We start from the raw sequence: 23,960 nt of genomic DNA, 5'->3' as shown, positions 1-23,960 counted from the left end.
AATGAAACCATATAATGTTTGTCCTTCTCTGATTGATTTACTTCACTCAGTATAATGCCCTCCAGTTCTATCCACGTCGAAGCTGAATGGCGGTATTTGTTGTTTCTAATGGCTGAGGAATATTCCATTGTATATATAGACCACAGCTTCTTTATCCATTCATAATAGTTTTTATTCTCCATTTGATCTAAGAATTATTCTTTAAAGTGTTATCTTAAGATTTCTAAGAGATTTATTGCTTGGACTTTTTTTTACCTATTGCATTGGGACTAGGTATATCTACTTTAAATATTTTGATGCCATAAATATAAAGATTTGTGAGTACCTTTAGATTGTACTATTTATAAAAATAAAATGCCATTTAAAATCTCCATTTCTTGTTTACACTTCTAATTTATCTGTCATTAATGTTGTCAGTCCTTTTATTTTGTCTGTCTTTGCCTGATATATCTCATCTTTTTATTTTCAAATGTTATATCTTTAGATATGTCTCTAGCAAACATAAATTAATTGACTTTTGGGATCCCTGGGTGGCGCAGCAGTTTGGCGCCTGCCTTTGGCCCAGGGCATGATCCTGGATCGAATCCCACGTCGGGCTCTCGGTGCATGGAGCCTGCTTCTCCCTCTGCCTATGTCTCTACCTCCCTCTCTCTCTGTGTGTGACTATCATAAATAAATTAAAAAAAAAATTAAAAACAATTAATTGACTTTTTTTTTAAACCTAACCTGTTAATGTTTTTTCTTTTAATTAAGAAAGATAATGCATCCACTTTCTTGGTGTTAATTGATATTTAATCATATTCCTATCATTATGTTTTGTTTCTTTTGTTTGTATCCTGAGAAATATTCTTTTTATATCTTTTGTTTTCTTTATTTTTGTTTGCAAAAACAAGAGATTTTACTTCCCTTTTCTGCTGATATTCTAGAATTTATTCATATTATTTTTAGTCTATTATATTTTTAAAACCTTTCCCATTATTTTGGTGCCAACTTTAAGAATGAAACAGAATCTATGAGATTCTCCTCTTATCCCTAAATGAAACAATGATGTAAGCACAATTATCTTCCATATTTCGTTCAATCTGTATTACCAGTTATAGACATTCTAATTTTTACATTATAAACATCCTCTTTCAAGAACCTATTTTTAACATTTACATTAAGCTCCACAAGCATATTAACAATAATAATTATTTAGAATAAACTAAGTTTTACTGGGTTCATTTCTCATATTTTTTTTTCTTTATCACTCTCTTTGGGATGTGTCCCAGTTAGTTTTCTTTTTCTTTATTTTTTTTTTTCAAATGTGAGGTCAACATAATATTCTGGACCTCTGGGAATGTAAATGTGTGCCTTTGATAAGTTTCTACAATGTTTGAACAATGTTTAAATATGAATGCCTTAAGCCTGGCCATGCTTTCTAGCTTATCACAATTTCCATTGCTCCCTTCGGTCTGCTTGATTTATCTGCCTGCATTGCAGTTTTTGTTTATAAATTCTTTCTAAACCTTCTTAGACCACATACAGTTTAAAATATCCAAATGTTTAAAATATGATTCCAGGTTCTTACATTGAGTGACACTCTTTTCTTTCCTGCACTTAGGCTTTGGAAGATCAGGTATGGGAACTCTTGCAGGAAGCAGACAAGACAGCTGAAGAGAACAAGGATCAGAGTCAGGTCTATGATGCCATGGCCAACACTTTGGGTGAAGCATGGGCAGCCCTTGTCTCCATGCTTGAAAGAAGAAGGGAGCTCCTCAGGTTGACCTCTGAATTTTTTGAAAATGCGTTGGAGGTTTGTGTTTTAAAAAACTACCTTCACATCAGAGAAAATAGCACTCCTGAAAATGTTTTATTTCCACAAATTGACATTGCAATCAGTTTTAAAAATGGCAGAGCGACCAAGTTATATACAATACATTTAATTTTTGATTGCCAAAACATAAAACGGTTAATGCTTTAAATGTAGCCCTTCAAAAAAAAAAAAAAAAAAAAAACCCTAAAGGGGCACCTGTGTGGCTCAGTTGGTTAAGCATCTGCCTTTCACTCAAGTCATGATCCTGGGTTCCTGGGATCAAACCTGGCGTTGGTGTCAGGCTCCCAGATCAGTGGGGAGTCTTCTTCTCCCTATGCCCTCTCTTTCCTTGTGCTTTCTCTCAAATAAATAAATAAATAAATAAATAAATAAATAAAATCTTTAAAAAAACCCCTCAGTACAGCTAGTTAAAATTAAGTAAAATATTAAGTAAAAATAGAAACTTATCCCTAAGTCACTATGATTTATTACTTTCTTTAGAAGATGGTAATACAATTACTAAATCAAATAATTACCCCCGATTTTAGTATAATTAGGAAATGTTGGTCTAAAGCGTTCTTGTTGACTAAAAGATGGAGGATAGAATTTCTTCTGCTATTTATGAAAAGGCAATTGCAGAATATTCCATAGAATATTTGACTTATAAGCATAGCACTTTACAGAATACTTTGCTAAGGCATTAACTGGATTCATGGTTTGAACTCATTAAAAATTTAAGGAAAGGAAAGTCCTGGACCTAAGAAGGTCATTTCTTCCTGTGACTTTTCCTGAATTCTGAGATTTTTTTTTTTTTTTTGCAGTTCCCAATTTCAAAATGCAAGACTCAGAGAACATTATCAAAAGAGCTGTTGTATTTGGTGTAAGACAGTTATTGGAAATTTCACTTTTAACTTCTGTCAAGTGGCAGTACATTCATTTTGATGTCAGAGCACTGCTTCATTATGATAAAGCACTAGCTTTGAAAAATATGACATTTCCAAACTCAAAATTCAGGTCTTAAATCCAAAATAACAAAGGAAGGAAGATTAGTAATAGAACATAAAAATTGGGGTAGACAATCTCATGCATCATGAACTCCTTTAAAAGTAAAAAGAAGTAGCAAAAATCGTGTTGTAGCTTTTAAGTTTTGTTTTCCACAGTTTGAATACAGAAGTTCAGTTACAATTCATTTTACAGATCATCTTGGGAAAAAGCTTCACGCGTAGTTTTCTTTCCTGAACACAAACTAGGTGAAATGTACCTACAGGGTCATATTGTAGATACATCTGATTCATTCCATCTTAGTACGTTGGTTACAGATGTCAACTGCCCTTGAAATTCAACTCATTTGAGCACAGGAAATTATCTTTCTTAAAACATTAGGCCCAACATTTGTTTCCCATGGCATAGTAACATTAATGCTAGCTGATGGGAAGTTATTTCCAGATATTACATGAAGAAAAAGGGAATACTAAGTCTAATAATAATAATAATAATAACAACAATAATAATAGTATTGTATGAATAATAATACTAATAATACTAATTATACATAATACTAATCATACTAATAATCCAGCCTCTGATTTTTAGTGAAAAGATACTGTTTCTTATATTATCCTCCTTCCAATATTGTGGGTCACTTAGTACTAACCTGAAGGCAAACTCCTACATAATCTTTCCTGCCTCTTGTATTGCCAAAACTTGTATTGCTGATTTTAAAAAAATATATGAGAATAGGGTCTTTACAGAGTATCCCACTATTACTACTCCTATCCTGTGCAAGGTGCAAAAAGAAAAGTGAGCAAAAGGATATATCCATAAAGTAAAAGTTAACAGAAGTTTAAGGAAAACTTTTGAGGAAAAGCATTATTTGCTTATTTAATTTCAAATAACATTTGAAATATAGGTATAAGTTACACAGTGACTCTAAAACATTTTGTAATGTTCTACAGAGAAAAACCAAATTACCCTCTAGGGTTGGTTTTATATGTTTGTTTGTCTTGAAACTTCTCTTTAAAAAACATCCTTAAAATAAGCTATTAGAAATGGAATGAATTAGAGATGTAAATGATGTGTGGGAAGGATCCCCTTATTGAACTATGATGCATGCAGTTCCATTAAAATGTGAAATGACTTCTTATTGCATGGTTAATAATTATTACAGGACTGTTTCAGATTCACACACTTAACCATCAGATTATTCAAACACCATGCTGTCAGTAACTGGTATCCACCAGATTGTTCTAACATGATGGTGAAGCCTCCTCCAAGTTTCCAAAGGCGACATGCTCATTAGTCTCTCTTTCACCATTCCATGCCATCTATAACTGGATTTTATGAGGCTATTGAAATAATCAAAGTATAGTAGATCTTATTAATTGAATAGTTACATAAAAATATTAAAGATCATTAAATTCATAGACGGTAGTTTGGAAAAAACTTGAAAAAAAGACAAGCATGTGATAAGCTTTTGTGTCTTTCTCATCAATACTTTACCTTTTTGAGTTTATTAAATACCTGATACAAAGGTAAACATATTGATTAAACTATTCCTATAAACTATAATAATTCCTTTTGAATCTGAATGCTAGAACAAAGCTGCCATTGTCTAGCTACACTACTACTATGCCATTATCATCAATGTACTGTACTGGTAGAACCAAATATTATACCCTTTTCTAAAATTTGTTTCTAAATTTCCCAGAGAATTTTAATATCACTTCAAATGCCTCCCTCCCCTTCATATTTCCTCCAAGGAGAAACAGAGAAATGGGTCATACTCCTCACCACTTAGAATGTTATTGCTTCTTCTGCTTCTTCTTCTTCTTTCTTTTTTTTTTTTTGAAGCAGAGAAATTTTCCATTTTTCATTCTTGCTTTATCTAATCTCACTTTTATTTATATAAAGAATGCATAAGATCATTGATAAAAATGCAAACAAAATTACAAATGGTAGATTCAAAAGGTAAAAGTTCACTGGCCCCTATTCTTAATCTCATTTCTTCTCATAAGGTAATCCTTTGGTGTTATCTCTTCAGATCACTTTCTGTACAAAAATATATTTTTTTGTTTTGTATAAGAAAGGGGATTAAACATTACTTCTTAGCCTTTTTGTTAAGATCAAGTGTAGAAATGGGGTTAGACTTGTGTTATTTTAGAAGTTATATTTTTTGGTTCTAAGTCTAATCACAGAGGAAAATGTTAACTGTATTTCAACTTTCCTTCTAAGTGGGTTCTTAAGTAATATTTACTTATAATTACATAGGTTACTGGTTAACCAAACTTTTATTATTATTATTTTATTATTATTTATTGTTGTTTTTTGTGAACTTTTTGGTTATTCTTTGACAAACTGCTTTACATGTTGGAAGTGGCTGCTTTATTCCATAGACACAATAATTTTAGTTGAAGATTTCAATAGACACTTACCAATAAACAAGTTAAATTATTTCAGCATATATGACATATTTCCAAGTATAAAAAAGAAATACAAAGGAAGGAAAAGAAAGTTCTTTGGCACTTTGTAAATTGACTACATGTGAACACATAACTTCATACAAACACCCTAAATCCACACACATGCACACAAACACATACATCATCATTCAAACACACAAACACAGAAACACATATACAGTCAACTAGGATATGAATTCATGAAAAACATCTACAAATAACCCAAAGTGGCACATTGCTTTTTTTTCAAATGTCTTTCCCTTGTATTTGTGTTGTAGTTTGCTATTAAAATAGACCAAGCTGAAGATTTCCTCCAGAACACCCAGGAGTTTGAGAGTGCTGAGTCCTTAAAGGCACTTCTTCAGCTTCATGAACATCATACCAAAGGCAAGAAATAACGTTTATTCCTTACATAAGCGTTTAGAGGCTTTATAATATGTTCATGTGACAATGCTCATGTGTGATAGTGTATTTTAAATTTATATGTTTATACCTCAAATTGTTCCAAGAAAGTTTAAGTAAAGCTTTATTTTTGGTCATCTACTCCAAAAAAAGACATAGTTGTAAATGGTTTTAAGGGGATGTTAGAGGAACAACCACCAGAGATTCAGTTACTCAGTCTGCTAGATTTTAGCTCCTAAGGTCATGGGTCATGTCCACCTTGTTCTTCCTTGTATACTCAGCACCCAGCATGGTGCCCACACATGGTAGGTTCCTGGGGAAGATTTCTTGGTTAGATAAATGGTTGAATTTGGTTGAATTCAGTGAATTTCCCTTCTCAAGGTCAGGAAATGAAAATTAGCCTTTAAATAACAGCACTAGTTAAGGAAAATCCCTTTCACTATTAAGTTATTTTTTTAAAAAGTGGGTAGTGGGCTTTTTTCTCAGGAAGCCTACAATTTGGTTAGGGCATGTCCACATTTATTGGCAAGTTACCTCTCTGTTTCCTGTAGGTTGCTGTTATACCACCCAGCATACTATGTAGTAACAATTCATTTCCATATTTGTCTTTATCACCAGATTGTGGGACTCTAGAGGGCAGGCATTAGTACATATCTGAATCACCATGATGTAGAATAGTATCCAACCCAAAGTATGTTTATTGAGTGTCATTTGTATTTAATTCCAATGTAAGACACAGTACTGATGATACAAACTGGAGCAATGAACAAGGCATTTCAGGGACATTAAGGAGGAAAAAAATGGATTCTAAGCTCTGAAGGTTCACAACTGAACCGTCCAGTTTTCCAATGTCTTCTTAAAATGAACATAATACTGGAGAAGCTTCCCTGCAGGAACAATCATATTGTTACTTCCTTGTTCTTAAATGTTCATAAATATATATATTTAAATGTGGCTGAGATATAGGCTCATTGGAGTCTATTATACTATTTTTTCTACTTTTGTGTATATTTGAAAGTGCCTGTTGAATGAGTTTAGGAAACAACATCCCACTGAGGAATACTTGGAATATTTAAAAATGTTTTAGGAAGAAATATCACCCCTCATCTCATTCCCAAGACTTTGATAGTTTTTAGAAATTAGTCTTTTGGAAATATTGCTTAGTAAGTTATAAATTCACTTAAGTTATGTACATCCCTCATTTATCCATCTTGAATTTGTTATTTGTACTTAATATGGCAATCTGTATAAATGTTAGTATAAAATCTGCCTTAATACAAACTTTCTTAGATATAATCAAAATCAAAACAAATAATAAAAATTTATTAACTATCTACTTGCCTCATATCACAAGGCATTATGTCAGAAAGTAGGGTTTTATGTATGCAAAAATATGATTTTTAAAATAAATACACCACAGAGATTTTGCATTTCTTGAAGTTCACGATATTCTATCTAGACAGTTTACCCTTGAGGAAAAATGCATCATTTTGTACAATCAGCTCGTGGAATAAATAGCTAGGAAAGTATAAACAATAAAAAAAGGTTAAGATATGAGAAACCAACAGAGGAAGAGCCAAAGGACCAACAGAGGAAACTGAGGGAAAAATTTGTCCACTTTAATGGCTATTATGGTAGCAGTACTGGACTGATTTTAGCCTGGTTACAGTTTACAAGTAACTTTGGCCAGAGACTCCATTCCTAATGGTACTTGGTAGTAGTCATACTATTTTGTCAGATATGAAACAGAAAATCACAAAAAGACTGCAAATAGAAATTTGGGCTAATTGTAAGTATCCTGGAAGAATCAGAACAGGCACTGTCAGTCTGCAATGTCCTAATACTTAGAGCTATGCTTTCCTCTCTCTTTTGAAATGTCTAGCGTGTATGAACGAGTTATGGAAAGGTAGGAAAGAAATACTACATAGAAACCCTGCCACTTGCCCACATTTCCTCCGTGTGTGTGTGTGTGTGTGTGTGTGTGTGTAACTTTTCACAATATCATAACAAACTCTTTGATGCAAGGAAATATGTAGCCATAAATATGGAGAATCAATCATACTGATTATCACATAGGTTATACAAATTAAAACTCTTCAGTTTATCACACAAGGCTCTCCATAACCTGTCTTCATCTCATTTTCAAGCTCTTTCTTTCTACATAAGAATTTTCTCTGGAGAGGTAGGTTTTTTTTTTTTTTTTTTCCTGTCCTTGCCTCTGCCATCTTGTTCATGTTTGCTTCCATGTCTTTGAGAGATTTATTCTAATGTTCTCCCTGTCTTTTCTTACTGTGTTTGAATGATCTCATTCCCTTTTTGGCTCAGGTTGTTTTTGTCATTTGTTGCTTTGCATCATTAGCTCCCCATCAGATTGCCCAGTGCACATAAGCACGCCTTCCTTACTCTGAGCGGATAACACCATCTAATACTTGGACAGATCTAGGTCATGTGACATAAACTACTTCAAATTCTTTCCTTTTCACTGTCAAAGTCTCTCTTCACAATATCTTCACTTATCTCATTCTCTCTTTCAGCTCTTCAAAAAAAAAAAAAAAAAAAAGTATTAAAGAGAAACCTGGCCCAACTACCACAGCCTCGTTATTGCTGTGCAGTTAACTGCCGAAGGTTAGAGTGCTAATGTAGAGTGCCATGGGAGATTGGAAAGAACATTGAGCTTCTAATAAGAATAGGTGGCTTTTAGTGAACCCTGGGTGGCGCAGCGGTTTAGTGCCTGCCTTTGGCCCAGGGCGCGTTCCTGGAGACCTGGGATCGAATCCCACGTCGGGCTCCCGGTGCATGGAGCCTGCTTCTCCCTCTGCCTATGTCTCTGCCTCTCTCTCTCTCTCTGTGACTATCATAAATAAATAAATAATTAAAAAAAAAGAATAGGTGGCTTTTAGCACAGCTTAGTCCACTTCTAGTTGTGTTGCTTGTGAGGTACTTAGTCTCTGGGTGTTTTCCATAGTTCTCCCTGTCCTAAAAAATAAAAAGCAGTATATTCAATCTTGCTGAGATTCTCTTCTTTTTTTCTCCCCTCTAACAACAAATGCCTCAAAGATTGCCCTGTCTTGTTGACTTCAGTTCATCACTATGTCCCCACTTCTCAACCTGGTAACTTGGCCTCTGTTTCCATCACTTTCCCATCACAAAACCCCATGCCTTCTCAAAGTCTTTTTTACATCTATAGAGAACTGCTGATCTCTAGCACCTGTAGTTCTCTTAATTCTTCCCCCTATCTTAATACATTTGATCTCATTCAAGCATTCTGCAAAAATTGTTGAACATCTCACCTATGGCAATCACTATGCTAAGTGCTGGGGATAGTGTCATGGCCACTGTCCTCATATTGCCTTGGAGCCTGGTGGCAAAGGGAGATATTAATCAACTAACTCAACACGTAGGTATAAAACTATAGTTGTGATAAGAACTATTAATAAGAACAATTAATAGTATTTGATTTGGTATAGGATTGGATATAGGATTTTTTTAAAAGATTTTATTTATTTATTCATGAGACACACAGAGAGAGGCAGAAACACAGGCAGAGGGAGAATAAGGCTCCCTGCAGGGAGCCTGATGCAGGACTCGATCCCAGGACCCCGAGATCATGACCTGAGCTAAAAGTAGATGCTCAAGCACTAAGCCACCCAGGTGCCCCTGATATAGGATTTTGATTCAGTCTGGTTTATTTCTTGAGGAATTGGCAGTTGAGTAAGACATGAAGTTTGAGTAGAATAAGGGTGGAGAAGAAAGGGCTTGAGAAGGATAGTGTCCCTGTAGAGGACTGAGAAGTTCTGGGGCAGAAGGGAATGTCAGATTTGTGATGTACTTAAAAGAGAAGGATGAAGAGTAGAGAGATTGAGATAATCTGAAAGGGATGATAGGAACCAGATCTGCCAGACCTAAAATCATGTCAAGGGGTCTGTCCTTAATTCTAAGGTAATGGGAAACCATTGTTGTGTGTGTGTGCACGTGTGTGATATAGTTTGTTCAGAAAAGATCTGTCTGGCTAACATATGGAGAATGGATGAATGGATTGGAGAAGGATACAATAAAGAGGTGGCTGCCCAGGTCACCTCGGTGGCTCAGTTTTTGAGCGTCTGCCTTAAGCTCATGGTATGACCCCAGGGTCCTGGGATCGAGTCCCGCATCGGGCTCCCTGCATGGAGCCTGCTTCTCCCTCTGCCTATGTCTCTGCTTCTCTCTGTGTCTCTCATGAATACATAAATAAATCTTCAAAAAAAAAAAGAGGTGGCTGCCCAAAAAATATTTTCTGTAATAGGGATGGAGAGCAGTAGACACATGCAGAAGATAGAGGGGAGAATTGACAGCTGTTGATAATGAAGGAGAGGAATGTGTCATGGATTGACTCCTGGGTCATAACCTTTAAATCTCAGAATTAGTCCATTCACTTCAGACTGTAGAACATGTCAAGGGGTGCAAGCAGCTTAACCACATCATTAAAAACCAACTGAAACAGTGCCAGAGTCCCTCGATCTTTCCCCTGTACTGATTTACCTTATCACTGAACTGCAGCATCCTATTGTTTGGCAGTTAGTGCTACAGAAATTGTTAAGTCATGGTATCTGACCAGTTGTATTTCTATTTATGCATTTGGATTCCTTACAGTACAATTTATTGTTAACATAAAGGTTACATAAATTTTAAATTATACCAAGAGTTTGAATATTACTATAGAAAAGCTCACTCATATTGCTATTCTTTTTTCCTTCTAATTCTCTTCTAGAACTCTTAGAACGATCTCTAGCCCTATTAAACAAAAGCCAACAGCTCACTGACTTCATAGAAAAATTCAAGTGTGATGGACCTAATGTGAATCCTGAGTTGATTCAGGGAGCTCATAACAGCTGCCTGAAGATTGACAGCCTTCTTGAGCTTCTACAAGATAGGAGACGGCAACTTGACAAGGACTTGAAGCACCAGCAGCAAGAACTGGGTCAGGTTCTGCAGTTATGTCAGTGGGACCAGCAAGAAAATGAGGTAACCCAAAGGGGAGTTGACTATGTCCTGACCTCACCTAATTAAGTTTGATTATTATGTGGACTAGCTGTTTCCTGGGATAGTTCCTCAGTTATTTTGGTCAAATTCTTTGGTCTTTGGCCCAAACTAACATGTTGTTTTCCCACACAAAGATTTTTATTTCCTCTCATCATAATATTGCTTTTATAAACGGGAAAATACCTGTGGGTAGTTTTGGAAATGACTGCGTTATATTTTTGGATTCTCTTTCTCACTTCCCTCCAGGTTACTACTTTTAAACATAATTCTTTGAAATTCTGAACTATAGATTGTAGCTTTCTTGAAAGTTGGGAGGCATGGTGGCGTTGAACTGTACCACATTGCTGCTAATGCCAGTGAAAAAGTCTGTCAGTCCCAAAGAGTGTTCTTAGAATGGTCTGGTGACAAGGAAGAAATATGACGTTGGCCTGTGGCTGGATGCTCAATGGTTAGAGGGCTTTGGGGCAAGAGGTCCAGGCTTATTAGAGCTCATTACCCCAACTGCAAACACAGCTTTGATCAGTTGTCAACATGCTTGCCACGCACTCCTTTTGTCCCAATTCCTTAATGGTGAGCATGGATAGAACTCTTTGCAAACCTGCAACTTAAATAGGTGGAATGGTTACTGCAGTATTTCTTACTGTCCCAGTCCCACGCTTAAATCTATACAGAGCAAATGGAGGGAATTTTCAGGGAGAAATACGTAGAGGGGGTCTCCTGGTCTGGATGCATGGGGAAAGGGTCTATTCACAGGTTTTATATTGGTACTCTGATGTAGATTGGAGAGACAGACCTGTAGCTGGGAGCATATATGAGGCCAGGAGAAACTGGTTCTTATTTTAAGCTGGAAAAATGAAGACATCAATGATGATCAACCCTTCAGTGTGTATTTATCAAGTACCTACCACATGCCAGGTGCTATTATAGGTACTGGGAATAACAACACACGAGACGAAATCCTTTTCTTCCAGGAATTTTTCTAATTTTTCTAATGCTGGATGATTTGGGGGGGGGGCTGTCCCGTGCACTCTAGAATGTTGAGCAGCATCTCTGACCTTTACTCACTAGATGCCCAAAGAATATCCTTCAGTTGTGACAACAAAAAATGTCTCCCGGCACTGCCAAATGTCCCTGGGGGCAAAATTACCCCCAGATGAGAACCACTACGCTAGTGTAATTAGAAAGACATACATAAACAAATGAACAATGATAAGTGCTATAAAGAAAACCAAATAGGGCAATGAATTTGTCTTGTGTTGGTCTACTTTTAATCAGAGAAGGCCTCTCTGAGGAGGTGGCATAGAGCAAAGACCCAAATGCAGAGGCCTCCAGTCATACATTCTGCTTAAATTTTATCGCCGCCCCCTCAAGTCACCATATACTTTCCAACCCACCTCCACGCTCAGCCCTTTTGCCTGGTCTACTGCCAACCGCGGTCTTGCCTCTGCTGTGTTTTACCTGCCAACCCTCATCCACTCCTCAGTTTAGATCTTTGCCCATCCCATCTTTACATGTTCATTACCCAGAATCCTATTAACCCAGTGTAATAGTCTTTTAGTGATGATTCTGACAGAACAAAGGAAAATTAATGCTTAGGAAAAGAATCAACTTAAAATTGTTTATCAGACAAGCATTTCCAAAGTTCCCTGTTTTCCCTATCATAAGTGAGTCCATTATAATACTCTTTCTCTCCCCCTGTCCTTCCCTTCTCTCTCCTAATCCTAACCTGACAACATGTTCTGAGAGCTACTGTGCCCTTCAAGAAACCTTTCTCTTGTCTCTTTGCATTGAGTTCCTAATCCCAAACCCCTACCTCTAGGGCTTCCAAGTTTCAAAATGAATATTTTAACCCAGTCACATACTTAAGGGAAATCCAGGTACTTTGTCATCCCTAGAAATCAGAAAAACATCGTGAAAATAACTAAAGTAAGGTATTGCAGAAGGTTTCTGACTTGCTGAATCCTCTAACTTATGGGGTCTCATCTTTCTTAGAGTATGTGTTTTGGTATGAGTATGTGGAAGAGTATGTGTTTTGACTGAGGAGGTGCTTTTTTAAAGTAGACTTCATTCTTTAGAGCAGCATTAAACTCCCGGTAAAACTGAGTGGAAAGCACAGAGTACCCTCTCTTGCCACACAGACACAGTCTCTCCCACTGGAGAGTCTCTCCCAGGATCACCATCCTGCACCAGAGTTGTACATTTGTTACAATCAGTGAACCTGCACTAATACATCATTATCACCCCAAATCCATAGTATATATTAGGGTTCACTCTTGGTGCAATATGTTCTCTGGGTTTAGTCAAATGTATGACCTGTATCCATCATTGTAGCATACATAATAATTTCACTGCCCTAAGCATCCTTTGTGTTTTGTCTATGCATCCCTCCTTCATCCTCATCCTTGGCAGCCACAGAACTCTTTACTGTCTCCATAGTTTTGCTTTTCCAAAATGTCATATAGTTGGAAGCAGGTTGGATTGGTTGCTTTCACTTAGTAATTCACATTTAGGATACCACCGTGTCTTTTCATGGCTTGATACCTCATTTCCTTTTAGTGCTGAATAACATTCTGTTGTCCGTATTTGCCACAGTTTATTTATCTACTCACCTACTGAAGGAGATCTTGGTTGCTTGCAAGTTTTGGCAATTATGACTAATGCTGCTTATGGATTCATGTACAGATCTTAGTGTGGACATAAATTTTAATTTCATTTGAATAAATACCAAGGGATGTACTGCTGGTTCATATATAGTAAGAGTATGTTTATAAGAAACTGCCAAACCATCTTCTAGACTGACTGTATCACTTTGCATGCCCACCAGCAATGAAAATTCCTGTTGCTTCACAGTCAAGCATTATCAGTATTATCAGTCTTGGACTTTGGCCATTCTGATAAGTGTATAGTGGTATCTCAGTGTTTTAATGAGTCTCATCCTTAAATTGGGAATAATAATTCTTAATTCACAGAGTTGTTCTAAGGATTAAATGAAATAACACGTATAAAACACGTAGCAAAATGCCTAGCATTCTAAGAGGTACTTAAAAAATACTAGTTTTCTTGTCCTCCCTTGCTTTGGTTAAGCTTACAACCTATGAATTCTTTCTCATCTGGTCCATAATCTTTCGCCTGGGCTTGGCATTACTGTTGGTAAAATTGTCAACGTCTCTTAATGCCATTTAGTTCTCAGTGGCTGCTCTAGGTAAAGTAAAGCTTTAAAAATGAATATTTGTGGTTAAGAGAATTGGGCTTTCAATTAGACTCCATTACTAAGTGTCCCAAACCAAAATCAATTTTTAAAATAATAATACAGATAAATGTTATTTTTATTAAAATTGTCCAATAAAGAAGATAGTCATTTCTTTAAATATAAAATTAACCTCTTAAAAACACCCCATGTTATGTTTTCTCTTGTTAACACTAGTGATGAAAGCTGGAGTAATTAATAAAGTAACTGTTGCTTCTGTGTGCTAGCTTGTAAGAGCAAAGATACTGGGTCCAGACTGTTGGCTGAGTTAAAGTCCCAGTGCCACTACTTTACTAGCTTAGTAACGGCAATTATTTAACCTCCCTCAAAATCAGGTTTCTATATATGATTACCTACATCAAAGCATTGTTAGGATTATCAAACAAGTTATTATATGCCAAGTGCTTAGAAGAGTACCTGGTACTTGGTAATTGCTATGGTATGCTATATTGGTATTAGCATTTTTTGTTATCCTGTCTGAAAAGGATAGTGAAGACCCCAACACATTGCCTGCTCCCATACTCCTGCCCCCCTCTACCACCATGCTCAAGGAAAAACTATTCTTGCATTAAAGGCTGATCTCATTGTTTGTCTTGAGTTTAAAAGGTATGATTAAATAAAACTTTGAGGATCTCAATAGCCATACTTGTTTGATGGACATTCAATTGGTAGTTTAAAACAAAGAGAGGGGTCCCTGGGTGGCTCAGTTGGTTAAGTGTCTAACTCTTGATTTCAGCTTAGGTCATGATCTCAGGGTTGTGAGGCTGAGCCCCATATCAGGCTCTGTGCTGGGCATGGAGTTTGCGTAAGATTCTCTCTCTGTCCCTCTCTCCCTCTGCCCACCACCCGCACCTCTCTCTCCCTCCTTCTTTCTCTCTCTCTCCATCTCTTAAAAAAATTCATATTTTTTTCTGCTTGTCACTTAATAATGCTCATTTGTTACAAATGTCGATCAGACCACCATTCATATAGATAATTGCTGTTGGCATTTGGCTTACTGCCGCCTTCTAGACCTTTATATAAGCATGAGCACAGCCACAGGCACACACACATTTGTTAAAGAAACACCTAACCAAACAAATAAACATTAATGGAATTAACTTATACATGCTATATTATTACTTGATTAATTAATTGAACAAATCATAGGTACGTTCTTGGTCAAAAGTACAATAAATAATTTTAATATAATATTTCACTATTTGAACATGCATAGTTTTTTTCATAAAATATGGTCAGTATACAATGTTTTATTAGATTCAGGTGTACTACAATGTTTTGACAGTTCTATATATTATGTGATGCTCATGCTCATTAGGATAAGTGTAGTTACCATCTGTTACGATATAAAACCATTATACAATTTAAACAAAATCTTATTGATGAGAAAGTAGAGTCTCCCCAGTTTCTCAATATTATAAACAATAATTAATGCTTATTGTATTGATTATTGTGTGAACAAGGAAGTATTTTAAAATTCAGGTAGATACAAGCATAATTATCTTTCCTAAGTTTTTAAGACTTTTTGGAATGTTCTATTTTAAAGTTTTTTGATGCAATGGTGAAGGGTGGCAGGAGCAGCAACACTGAGTCAGATGGGAGCCTGTGAAATAGTAATTTGGGCCCCATGACTATCATGTTCCTGAATGATCTACCTGATAATCCTAGAACATTGTGGAACCACGAGTTCATACAAAGGCACATGTTTCATTGGAAGGCAAAGACTTTTTTGTCAGTTCTGTACTTATTTTAAAGGAACGTAAGAGCTGTCAAATCTTACATTGATAAAATGCCAGCTTTGTCGATCATTATAACCACTTAAGAAAAGGGAAAATTAAGTAGAGAATTAGAGCAAAGATTACTGATGAATAATAATGTGGATGTCTGAATATCTGACGCATCTTCTCATACGAGGGCCATTTAAAAGATGCATTTAGTGCTTCTCTGTTTCTAAGTGCTTATGGCCTAATGCTTTGAACTATACAGTTCAGCTAATTTTCCTTTGGAAAAGAAATCAACTGACCAGAATGATGGTGATGTAGGATTTATATCAATCACAGGGGGGAAAAAAGCCCCAAATGAAAAACCACATACTTTTCTATCTTAATAAGGATGAGATAGTCTGATAAACATTATCATAGCATGTTCTCTCGTTATCATTGTTTTTCAGATGTAAAAATGTGCACTTACTTTACACTTAAAGATGAGCGGCTGGCTGACCTTTCTTCTCAACTCCAGCAGCATTTTGTTTTGCAGATAATCTGCTTCATTAATGAAAATCAGAAGCAGCTTGGAATATTTCGTGCATAATTAATTATCTTGGCAAGAAGATTTATGAATGTAATTTTTCTCAATTGCTCCAATCAGGCATAAGTGAGACAAACAAATAAATTAAAACTAAGTTATTCATAGTCTCTTTGTACAAGACAGTGTCAAGGACATCTAAGAGAATGAAGTAAGACATAAGGGCAGATAATTTCTTTTCACTACCCAGATCACAAATAGTTTTAAGATACAAATCTTTGCAGCGGGGGGGAAAGGGGAATAGAATTCACATTTGGAAGGTTTTATAATTTGAGTGCCATGTATATCATAATCGTGTAACTGCACATAATCATATTCCTTATCTATAGGCAACTAAAATGACATCAAAGATGGAATATATAAGCACAGCCTCAGGACACCAGTCTTGTACGTGGTGGGCAGCTATAAAACTGTATGTGTGTGCATGCATGTGCCATATACACATGTGCAAGTGTAGTCTCCTTTCTTTGGTGCTGTTTTCTAAATAGGACTTAGAGCTGAACGGTTGACCAGCTTAAATTAATATGAGATAATATAAAAGTGCCTAGTTGAGTGGTAAGTGCTTTTAAATAATAGTCTCTCTTGGGCGTCTGTGTGGTGCAATCAGTTAGCCTTCCGAATCTTGGTTTTGGCTCAAGTCGTGATCTCAGGGTTGTGAGATTGAGCCCCATGTCATGCTCCGTGCTCAGCATGGAGTCTACTTAAGTTTCTTTCTCCCTCTGCCCTTTCCCCCTCACTTGCTCTCTCTCTCAAAAATAAAGAAATAAATCTTTTTTAAAAAAATCTGTTTGAATGCAGCTTTCTAACATTGACTGGAATAAACTCAAAATAAGGGTTGAATTATCTTGGAGATACTGGTATCCAGTAGCTCAGCCCAGTAACACACACATAACTTTCCAGCCACTTGTAAATTAAAATTTATGGCAAGTTTTATTTTAACACATAGGCTATCTCTAGAATTTACTCTAAGACATGCCAACAGTGAATCCAAAGTATCTGAAAGTACAGGAGAAGCATGTAATTTTGAAAACAGTAGAAACCCCTCTTAAATAGGATGCATGCTAATCGCTATTGCTTTCAAAGATACTGATGTCAAAGGTCCTGATAGAGGGACTCCGGTGCAGATAGTGTGGATATCAATTCTAGCTTTTACATTTACTAGTTACCTCTATGCTTCAGTTTCCTTTTCTGTAAAATGGGAATAGTAATAATATCTAGAGATTTTTATAGATGTCCTATAAAAATAAACAATGTTATATATGTAAAAATGCTTAGAGTACAGCTTGAATACAGTGAGTGCTCAATAAATGTCCAGATGTTCACCATATCACTATATACATTGGTGGGTACTTTCTGAGCTTTACTGGATAATCATTGGCTCATGAAATCCTACATTTTGGCCAGATCCCACACAAGTTCTTTAAATCACTAGGTAATCTTAGCTTTCTAAAATGCTATGATGTTGAGGGGAAATAAATGCCATTTCATGGCTTGGTAGTCAGCCTAGTTTTTTTTCAGAAAGTCAACTTTATTTGTAAGATAAAGTTTAAAGATAATTTTTTTCCTCTTTCTTCACTCTTTAGCTGTTTATTAAAGCTCATTTATACGTCTTATGGTTGATTATGTAATCATGAAGCTTAGTCATTTCTCTATACTGTTCAATTGGCTTACCAACATTTTAATTTGATATAATGATTTAAGCCCTTTAATCAGTTGTGAGAGGACTGGGTGACTCACGCTGTGACTGAATGACTCTCTCTGCAGTAATAGGACTGATGACAAAGCTGTCTGATGTCCCAAAGCCCTGGGAAGGGCTCCACATTGATCCCTGATCCTCAGACCCCTCCATCGTACCGCAGAGTTAGCTGCTGCTACTTGAGCGATCCGCTAAGCCCCAGACTGCCTGTGGATCTCCTTCCACTACTCCAAGCTCTTTTTCTTCCCTGTCCCTGCTGCTGGAGATTGTTGGGTTTTCTTTCCTCCTCAACACTACAAATACCCCAAACTTGCTGGGAAGTGGGACTCATTCTCTCCTCCACCTTAATTCTCATGCTCCCCAAAGACAACCAAAGGGGTATGATTAATTTTAATGCTTTTTTAATAGGGAGATTTATAAGCAAACAAAGTAAATAGCACACTTTCAAAAAATGACAATATCCCTTAAAATTTAACAGTTATTTATCCTGTCGATATAATAGGCCTGACTGATTTTTTCCAACAACCAGGCGTCTAAGCCAAAGCTGCAGCATGAAATCTACTTGGCTGCATGGCTTAGGAACTGGGATGGTAATGTGACAATGTCAAACTTTAGTCCCACTCCTAAGTAGCTCTGTAATGTCTGTTCTCTGTCTCTCTCTGCCTCTGTCTCTCTCTCTCTTTCTTATACACACACACATACACACACACACACACAGTAAATATAATTAGCTCCAGATTCCACTTATGGTGGAACCCCAGGTTATATTGGGAAAACCATGCCTTAGATATTTTTGGCAGAAATGCACATTGCTAGGACACTGGGCTAGTCTCTTTCCTTTCTTGAAATAAAGGCTTTCTCCCACTGCTGGGAGGATTTGCCCCAGTGAGTCAGAGGTAATGCTAGAAATAAAATTTAGGCCCAGAGACATCCACTGTACTGATTTTATCCATTGGACTAAACAGCTTTCTTCCATTAAGTGGTTGAAAGTAAAGAGCCTACATAAGCAAGAGTTGAGGCCAGTCTTGGGAAGGGAGGAAGTCCTTAGTGCCATTTTTCTTGCTCTATAAATGTGAAAAGAAAAATGATATGTCAACACAAATCAGAATAATTAAATACATAAAATTGTGATTCTAGACAGGGAGATAGATTATCTGTGAAGCTGTTTATAAAGTAAAAAATTTACTTCATGACAAACAACATATTTTTGCTTTCCTACTACCCATCAACAGAGAATACTGAGATCCTATAATTTGTTGAGGAGATATTAATACCTTCCAATTGTCTTCCATAATATATGGAGAGCTTCCAAATTCCACAAAAGAAATATGGTGAACATTATTCTCTTAGAATCAATGAAATGAAGTCCAAATATTCATGAGCCAATAATTAGTCCCAGAATGCGTCTAAAAAGAATCCCAATCCACGTTTTTGGCAGTAATGCTTCTTTCCTCCTCTGCTCTCAAGTCCTCAGGTACAAAGATTAGTGACATGCTTTAGTGTCTCTTTCCCTAATATACATGATCTCCTGATGGAGCAAATGGATATTTGAAGTTTTGTTATCATCTAATTAAATACAGAGCACATTTGACCGTATTGCCTAATATGAAATAATTTCTCTACTATAAAAAAGAAAAAAAAGTTGTTACAATAGTAACATGCCTTCAAAAACAAAGTAGAAAAAAAAAAAAAACAAAGTAGATGTTAGAAGTGTCACCTGTGGCCATCTACTGTGATTGAAAACACCTTTGTATATGTGTGCATTTTTGATACGTGGAAGAGAGACTATCAAAAAGTCTTGGGTTAAAGAAGATAAATACCTGATGCCTTTTCTTCTGCTTTATCAGTTTTTGTCTCTAGTAGTAACTGGCTATTTGTCAAGAATTGTTCTGCACATGGAAAAGAAAATGAAAGTAATTTGAAGAGATTTTCATCTTCCCTTAAGCATTTCTGTTAAGGTGGTTTGAATAGCTTATTGCTGGCTCACCTCCTGCAGCACACTTTTAAACAAAGATAAAAAAAAAAATAAGATCTGTTCTCGGATGGTGGAACAAATTGCACAAAAAGAGACTGGTTGTGTTTGGCAGTCTGATGCGTCACTTTGGGCTGCAGCAGGAGTTCACCTTGTTGCCACGTGAGGTTTTTCTTCCGGACTGTCGGAGAGCATTTTCTATCACTTGTGTTCCCATGTGTCAGTCCTGGAATAGTCTTTGGAATTCTCAGCTTGCCTTAGCTGTCACCTGTGCCCACAGCCAGCCTCTTGCTCTCAGCCCCTGTTCCTGATGGGCCTGCTGCACGCATCTGTTCTCTCAAATGCAGTAGTTCCACTGAACCCCCAACGTGGTACACGGAACCCATTTCCCTGTTAGATTCTCTAACTGGGGTGTTGTGTTTTGTTTTTTTTAATCTTTTTTCTTAAAAAAAAAAAAGATGGTATTTATTTATTCATAAGGGAGAGAGAGAGGCAAAGACAGGCAGAGGGAGGAGCAGGCTCCCTGCGGGGATTGGATCCCAGGAGGTTTTGATCCTAAGAATGTTTGTAAACCTAGCCTGAGAAGAGCCATTTCTTCCCTCTGGAATCCTTTGGTTCTGCAGATGGTGGTGATGAAAAGAAAAACGTGGGATGAGAAAGTGTGAGTTCTGACCATGACATTTCTGCCTGCGGGACTTGCTCTTGTTGGTTGTATGACCTTAGGCAAGTTGCTCCACTCCTAACACACCTGCTGGGTATGTTTTCCTCATCTGCTGAAAAAGAAAATCTCTCCATAGAGGAGGGATGTAAAGATGGCATGAGGTTACTTGTAACCTGCTTAGAGTTGTCCTTGACCCCTTTCTGCAAAGAGGGGTTTTATTTATTTCTCTTGCTTTCTTAACTCTTACCTCCCAGCAGGGTGTTAAGGGGATGGGTTGTCCAAGAAGTAAGAGCTAGCCCTTCCTTGCCCAGTTAGTGCTCTCCTCCAACCTTTCCCCACTTCCTGGTATGTGCCTGCATCCACTCTCCTTCATGTATCTTCAGACACTGCGCCTGCACATAATGCTGAAGTCTCACCTAATCAAAGAAAAAAAGCTGTGGAGAAACCCCATTGTTACCTCTGCTTCCTGAAAGCTGCCATCAAGATCTCTCCTTTACTGAACCAATAAGCTTCTCTGGAAGTATCATTAGTTCGACTTCTTTATTCTCCACTCAGTGGTCTGTAAATGCTTGCCAACCGAGATCTCATTTCACCATTCTCTTGACCCTGCTATTTTAAATTGCCCTTAATTAAAACCCAGTCCTTAGATCTATATTTAACCAACATGGATAGTCTGAATATCCTAAGATGGTCGAACCATTTCAATAAAGATATAATTCAAGTCATAGGTGATTTTAAATTTTCTAGTAGCCACATTAAAAACGTAAAAAGTTACAAGAAAAGTGAAAAGCGATAATATATTTTGTTTAACCTAATGTATCTAAAATGGTGCCACAATATTTAATCAACACTAATATTCTTAACAAGATATTTGTGTTATTTTTTTCTTCTTTTACAAAGTCTATGAAATTTGCTATGTACTTTATACTTGGAGTACATCTTAGTTTGGACTTGACAGAATCCAAGCACTCAATAGCCATAGAGGATAGTGTGGGTCTACATACAGCATTGGAGGGGACTGTCCTGGAACTCCTCTTTTAAAAAAAAAAAAAAAAAAGATTTTTTTTTATTATTCATGAGAGACACACACCCACACACACAGAGGCAGAGACACAGGCAGAGGGAGAAGCAGGCTCCATGCAGGAAGCCCGACATGGGACTGATCCCAGTTCTCCAGGATCAGGCCCTGGGCCGAAGGTGGCGCTAACCTGCTGAGCCACCCGGGCTGCCCCTAGAACTCCTCTTTAATTTCCATGGCAGCTCTCGGTTTTCATTGAACATTCCCGAAAGCTCCCGCTTTGAATTTTTGCTGACTTCTTTCTCTATCTCCCTTCACTCTAATAGGTGCTCCCCTTCCCCACCCAACCACCCCCCCCAACAAAAAAAGATCCTCATTCCTTCTCTTAGTTCTACCTCCCCTGGGCACTGAGTACCTAGAATGTTATGTCAAACTGGTAGGATGATCATGAACACATTGCTTAGTTCAAGCAGAAAGGTGGGAACTAAGAAGAGAGAGGATAAATGTTCTAATTTTCCCCTTACTTCATCATTGCCAGGAACTGATTTCTGGTGTATACTCTGAATGTGTTTTTTTTTTTTCCCTTCCTCCCTTTCTGCATCCTCTGAACCCTTGGCTCATTTCATCCTTTTGCAAGGACCATATTCTACAGAATGTCCTGATGCCTCATTTACTGTACTTATTACTCAAGCTTTTGGACCGCAGCTGATATAATTTAAGTGCTTAGAAAAAGTGCTTTTGGAACATCTATGCAGCTGTCTGCAGTAGCTACTTGTGGGATGCAAGGACTGATTTATTGGGTGGCCCAATGTTATGGTTGACTAACGCTCAGTAATCTAGGGTGTCCTGCCTTTACCTCAGAAGGATTCTGAGAGCCTGTTCTGTGTGCATCCCACAGCACCACCTAGTAAATCTGATCCAAGAGGCTGCTCACGTGTGTGATGGATGCCTCATGATGAGATCGCCTACTTAGGATCAACTACTTACTTCTGAGTTTTATGCCAACTTGTTTTTTATGTTTCCTCCCAGGGTGCATTTGGTAGTAAAAATGTGTAGACCTAGAGAGTCAGGATGCTTATCAGGAAAGCATATACAGAATAGCAACATAGATCTTTAACACATTCACTTATAGGAAATGGCATTGCCACACAGGAATAGTATCCTCTGGGGGTTGAAATAGTATTTGCCAAATCTAGGGGATGAGGTCAGTAGATACCTTTTAAAAATCAAAACACTCCCTCCTTTCCGGCTTTCATCACTGCTGGCATGTGCTACATGACAAGTCTTTGACTCATAAAGTTGAATAGGATTATCTGAGGGTTCAGGGTCCTCACCTGTTTTTAGAGATTAGCAAACACCTGTTTGTACTCGTTTTTTTTATTCACTCAGATCCTATATTAAAGCTTTCCCTATTAAAACATTCTTGAGATTTCTGAGTTCTTCCCATGTTAGCTAATAATAAATGAAACTTACTCCCAGTACTTAATAAATGCTCTCTTAAATTTATATTCATGATCCATTTTTCTTTGATGAAACCTTTAAATTAGCCCTACTTGTGGTTTTATACGGGTTCACTGTATCTTTTGTGAGAAATTGTTTTTGTAAAAATTAAACAAATTAGTGAATAAACTTTATAGCTCTTACTAAAATACTCTCTGTGGGTTCTAATATGCATATTATATATATATATATCACCTAGTTCTAATTGGGATAATAAAGACATCTTCAAATAATGGTAAATACATCAATACAATACTTCAGATATTGGTAATGTGTATATAGCACACAAATTACCAAATATTCTGGAAAAAAATGAGTTGCTTCATATCAAAACTGCTACAGGTTTGCCATTATTTTTTAATTGCTAAACGCTGGTTAGCAAAGATTTACAATTAGCAGGAAGCTGGAGAAACCCTCTTACCCCAAGCTGTGCTGTTTATTTCATCCTGAAAAATGCTAAGTGTTGATATAGACCATTCAATCTCATAATCAGCTTTGTGCTATCAGCCCTATAATAGTAATACCTCTTCTAGGTAACTCCTAACTTGACTTTTGTGTAGTGGCGGGGAGGGGGTGTACATTTATTGTGTGGAACTTTAAGACTGACCTAGCTTTCTCTTTGACCACCTACTTCACACATATCTCTGTGTATTAGGAGTTCAGAGAAATCCTGAGGTTGTTGCAGGCAGGACAACATAGGCGGGGAAAAAAGTATAATGTTTGGGCATTGCCCACCATTTTAAATGGGATGCCAGGATTCATTTTTCAGGCTTGAAGTAATTCCACCCAATGACCAGGGCTGTAAGACTTTAGATTACCTAAGAAGGCAGCAGGGCACAGTGAAAAGAGCATGTACTTTGGAATAATGTAGGTTTGGAGACTATACCT

The 23,960-nt window shown here is 36.9% G+C and overlaps 1 protein-coding gene across 3 annotated transcripts in view; it reads left to right on the top strand.

Moving 5' to 3' along the window:
* CCDC141 (coiled-coil domain containing 141) overlaps positions 1-23,960 on the top strand; it is a 174,988-nt gene that overhangs the window by 44,129 nt on the left and 106,899 nt on the right. For all 3 annotated transcript variants that reach the window (XM_035696286.2, XM_035696285.2, XM_049106194.1), the window contains exons 3-5: positions 1,604-1,795; positions 5,532-5,640; positions 10,403-10,656. In XM_035696286.2, the coding sequence (XP_035552179.1) occupies positions 1,604-1,795; positions 5,532-5,640; positions 10,403-10,656 (555 nt within the window). The remainder of the gene's footprint in view (positions 1-1,603; positions 1,796-5,531; positions 5,641-10,402; positions 10,657-23,960) is intronic.

The sequence above is a fragment of the Canis lupus genome, chromosome 36 (assembly GCF_003254725.2).
Source record: "Canis lupus dingo isolate Sandy chromosome 36, ASM325472v2, whole genome shotgun sequence".
Taxonomy (NCBI): Eukaryota; Metazoa; Chordata; class Mammalia; order Carnivora; family Canidae; genus Canis; species Canis lupus.
This window is presented reverse-complemented; position numbering and strand designations above follow the sequence as displayed.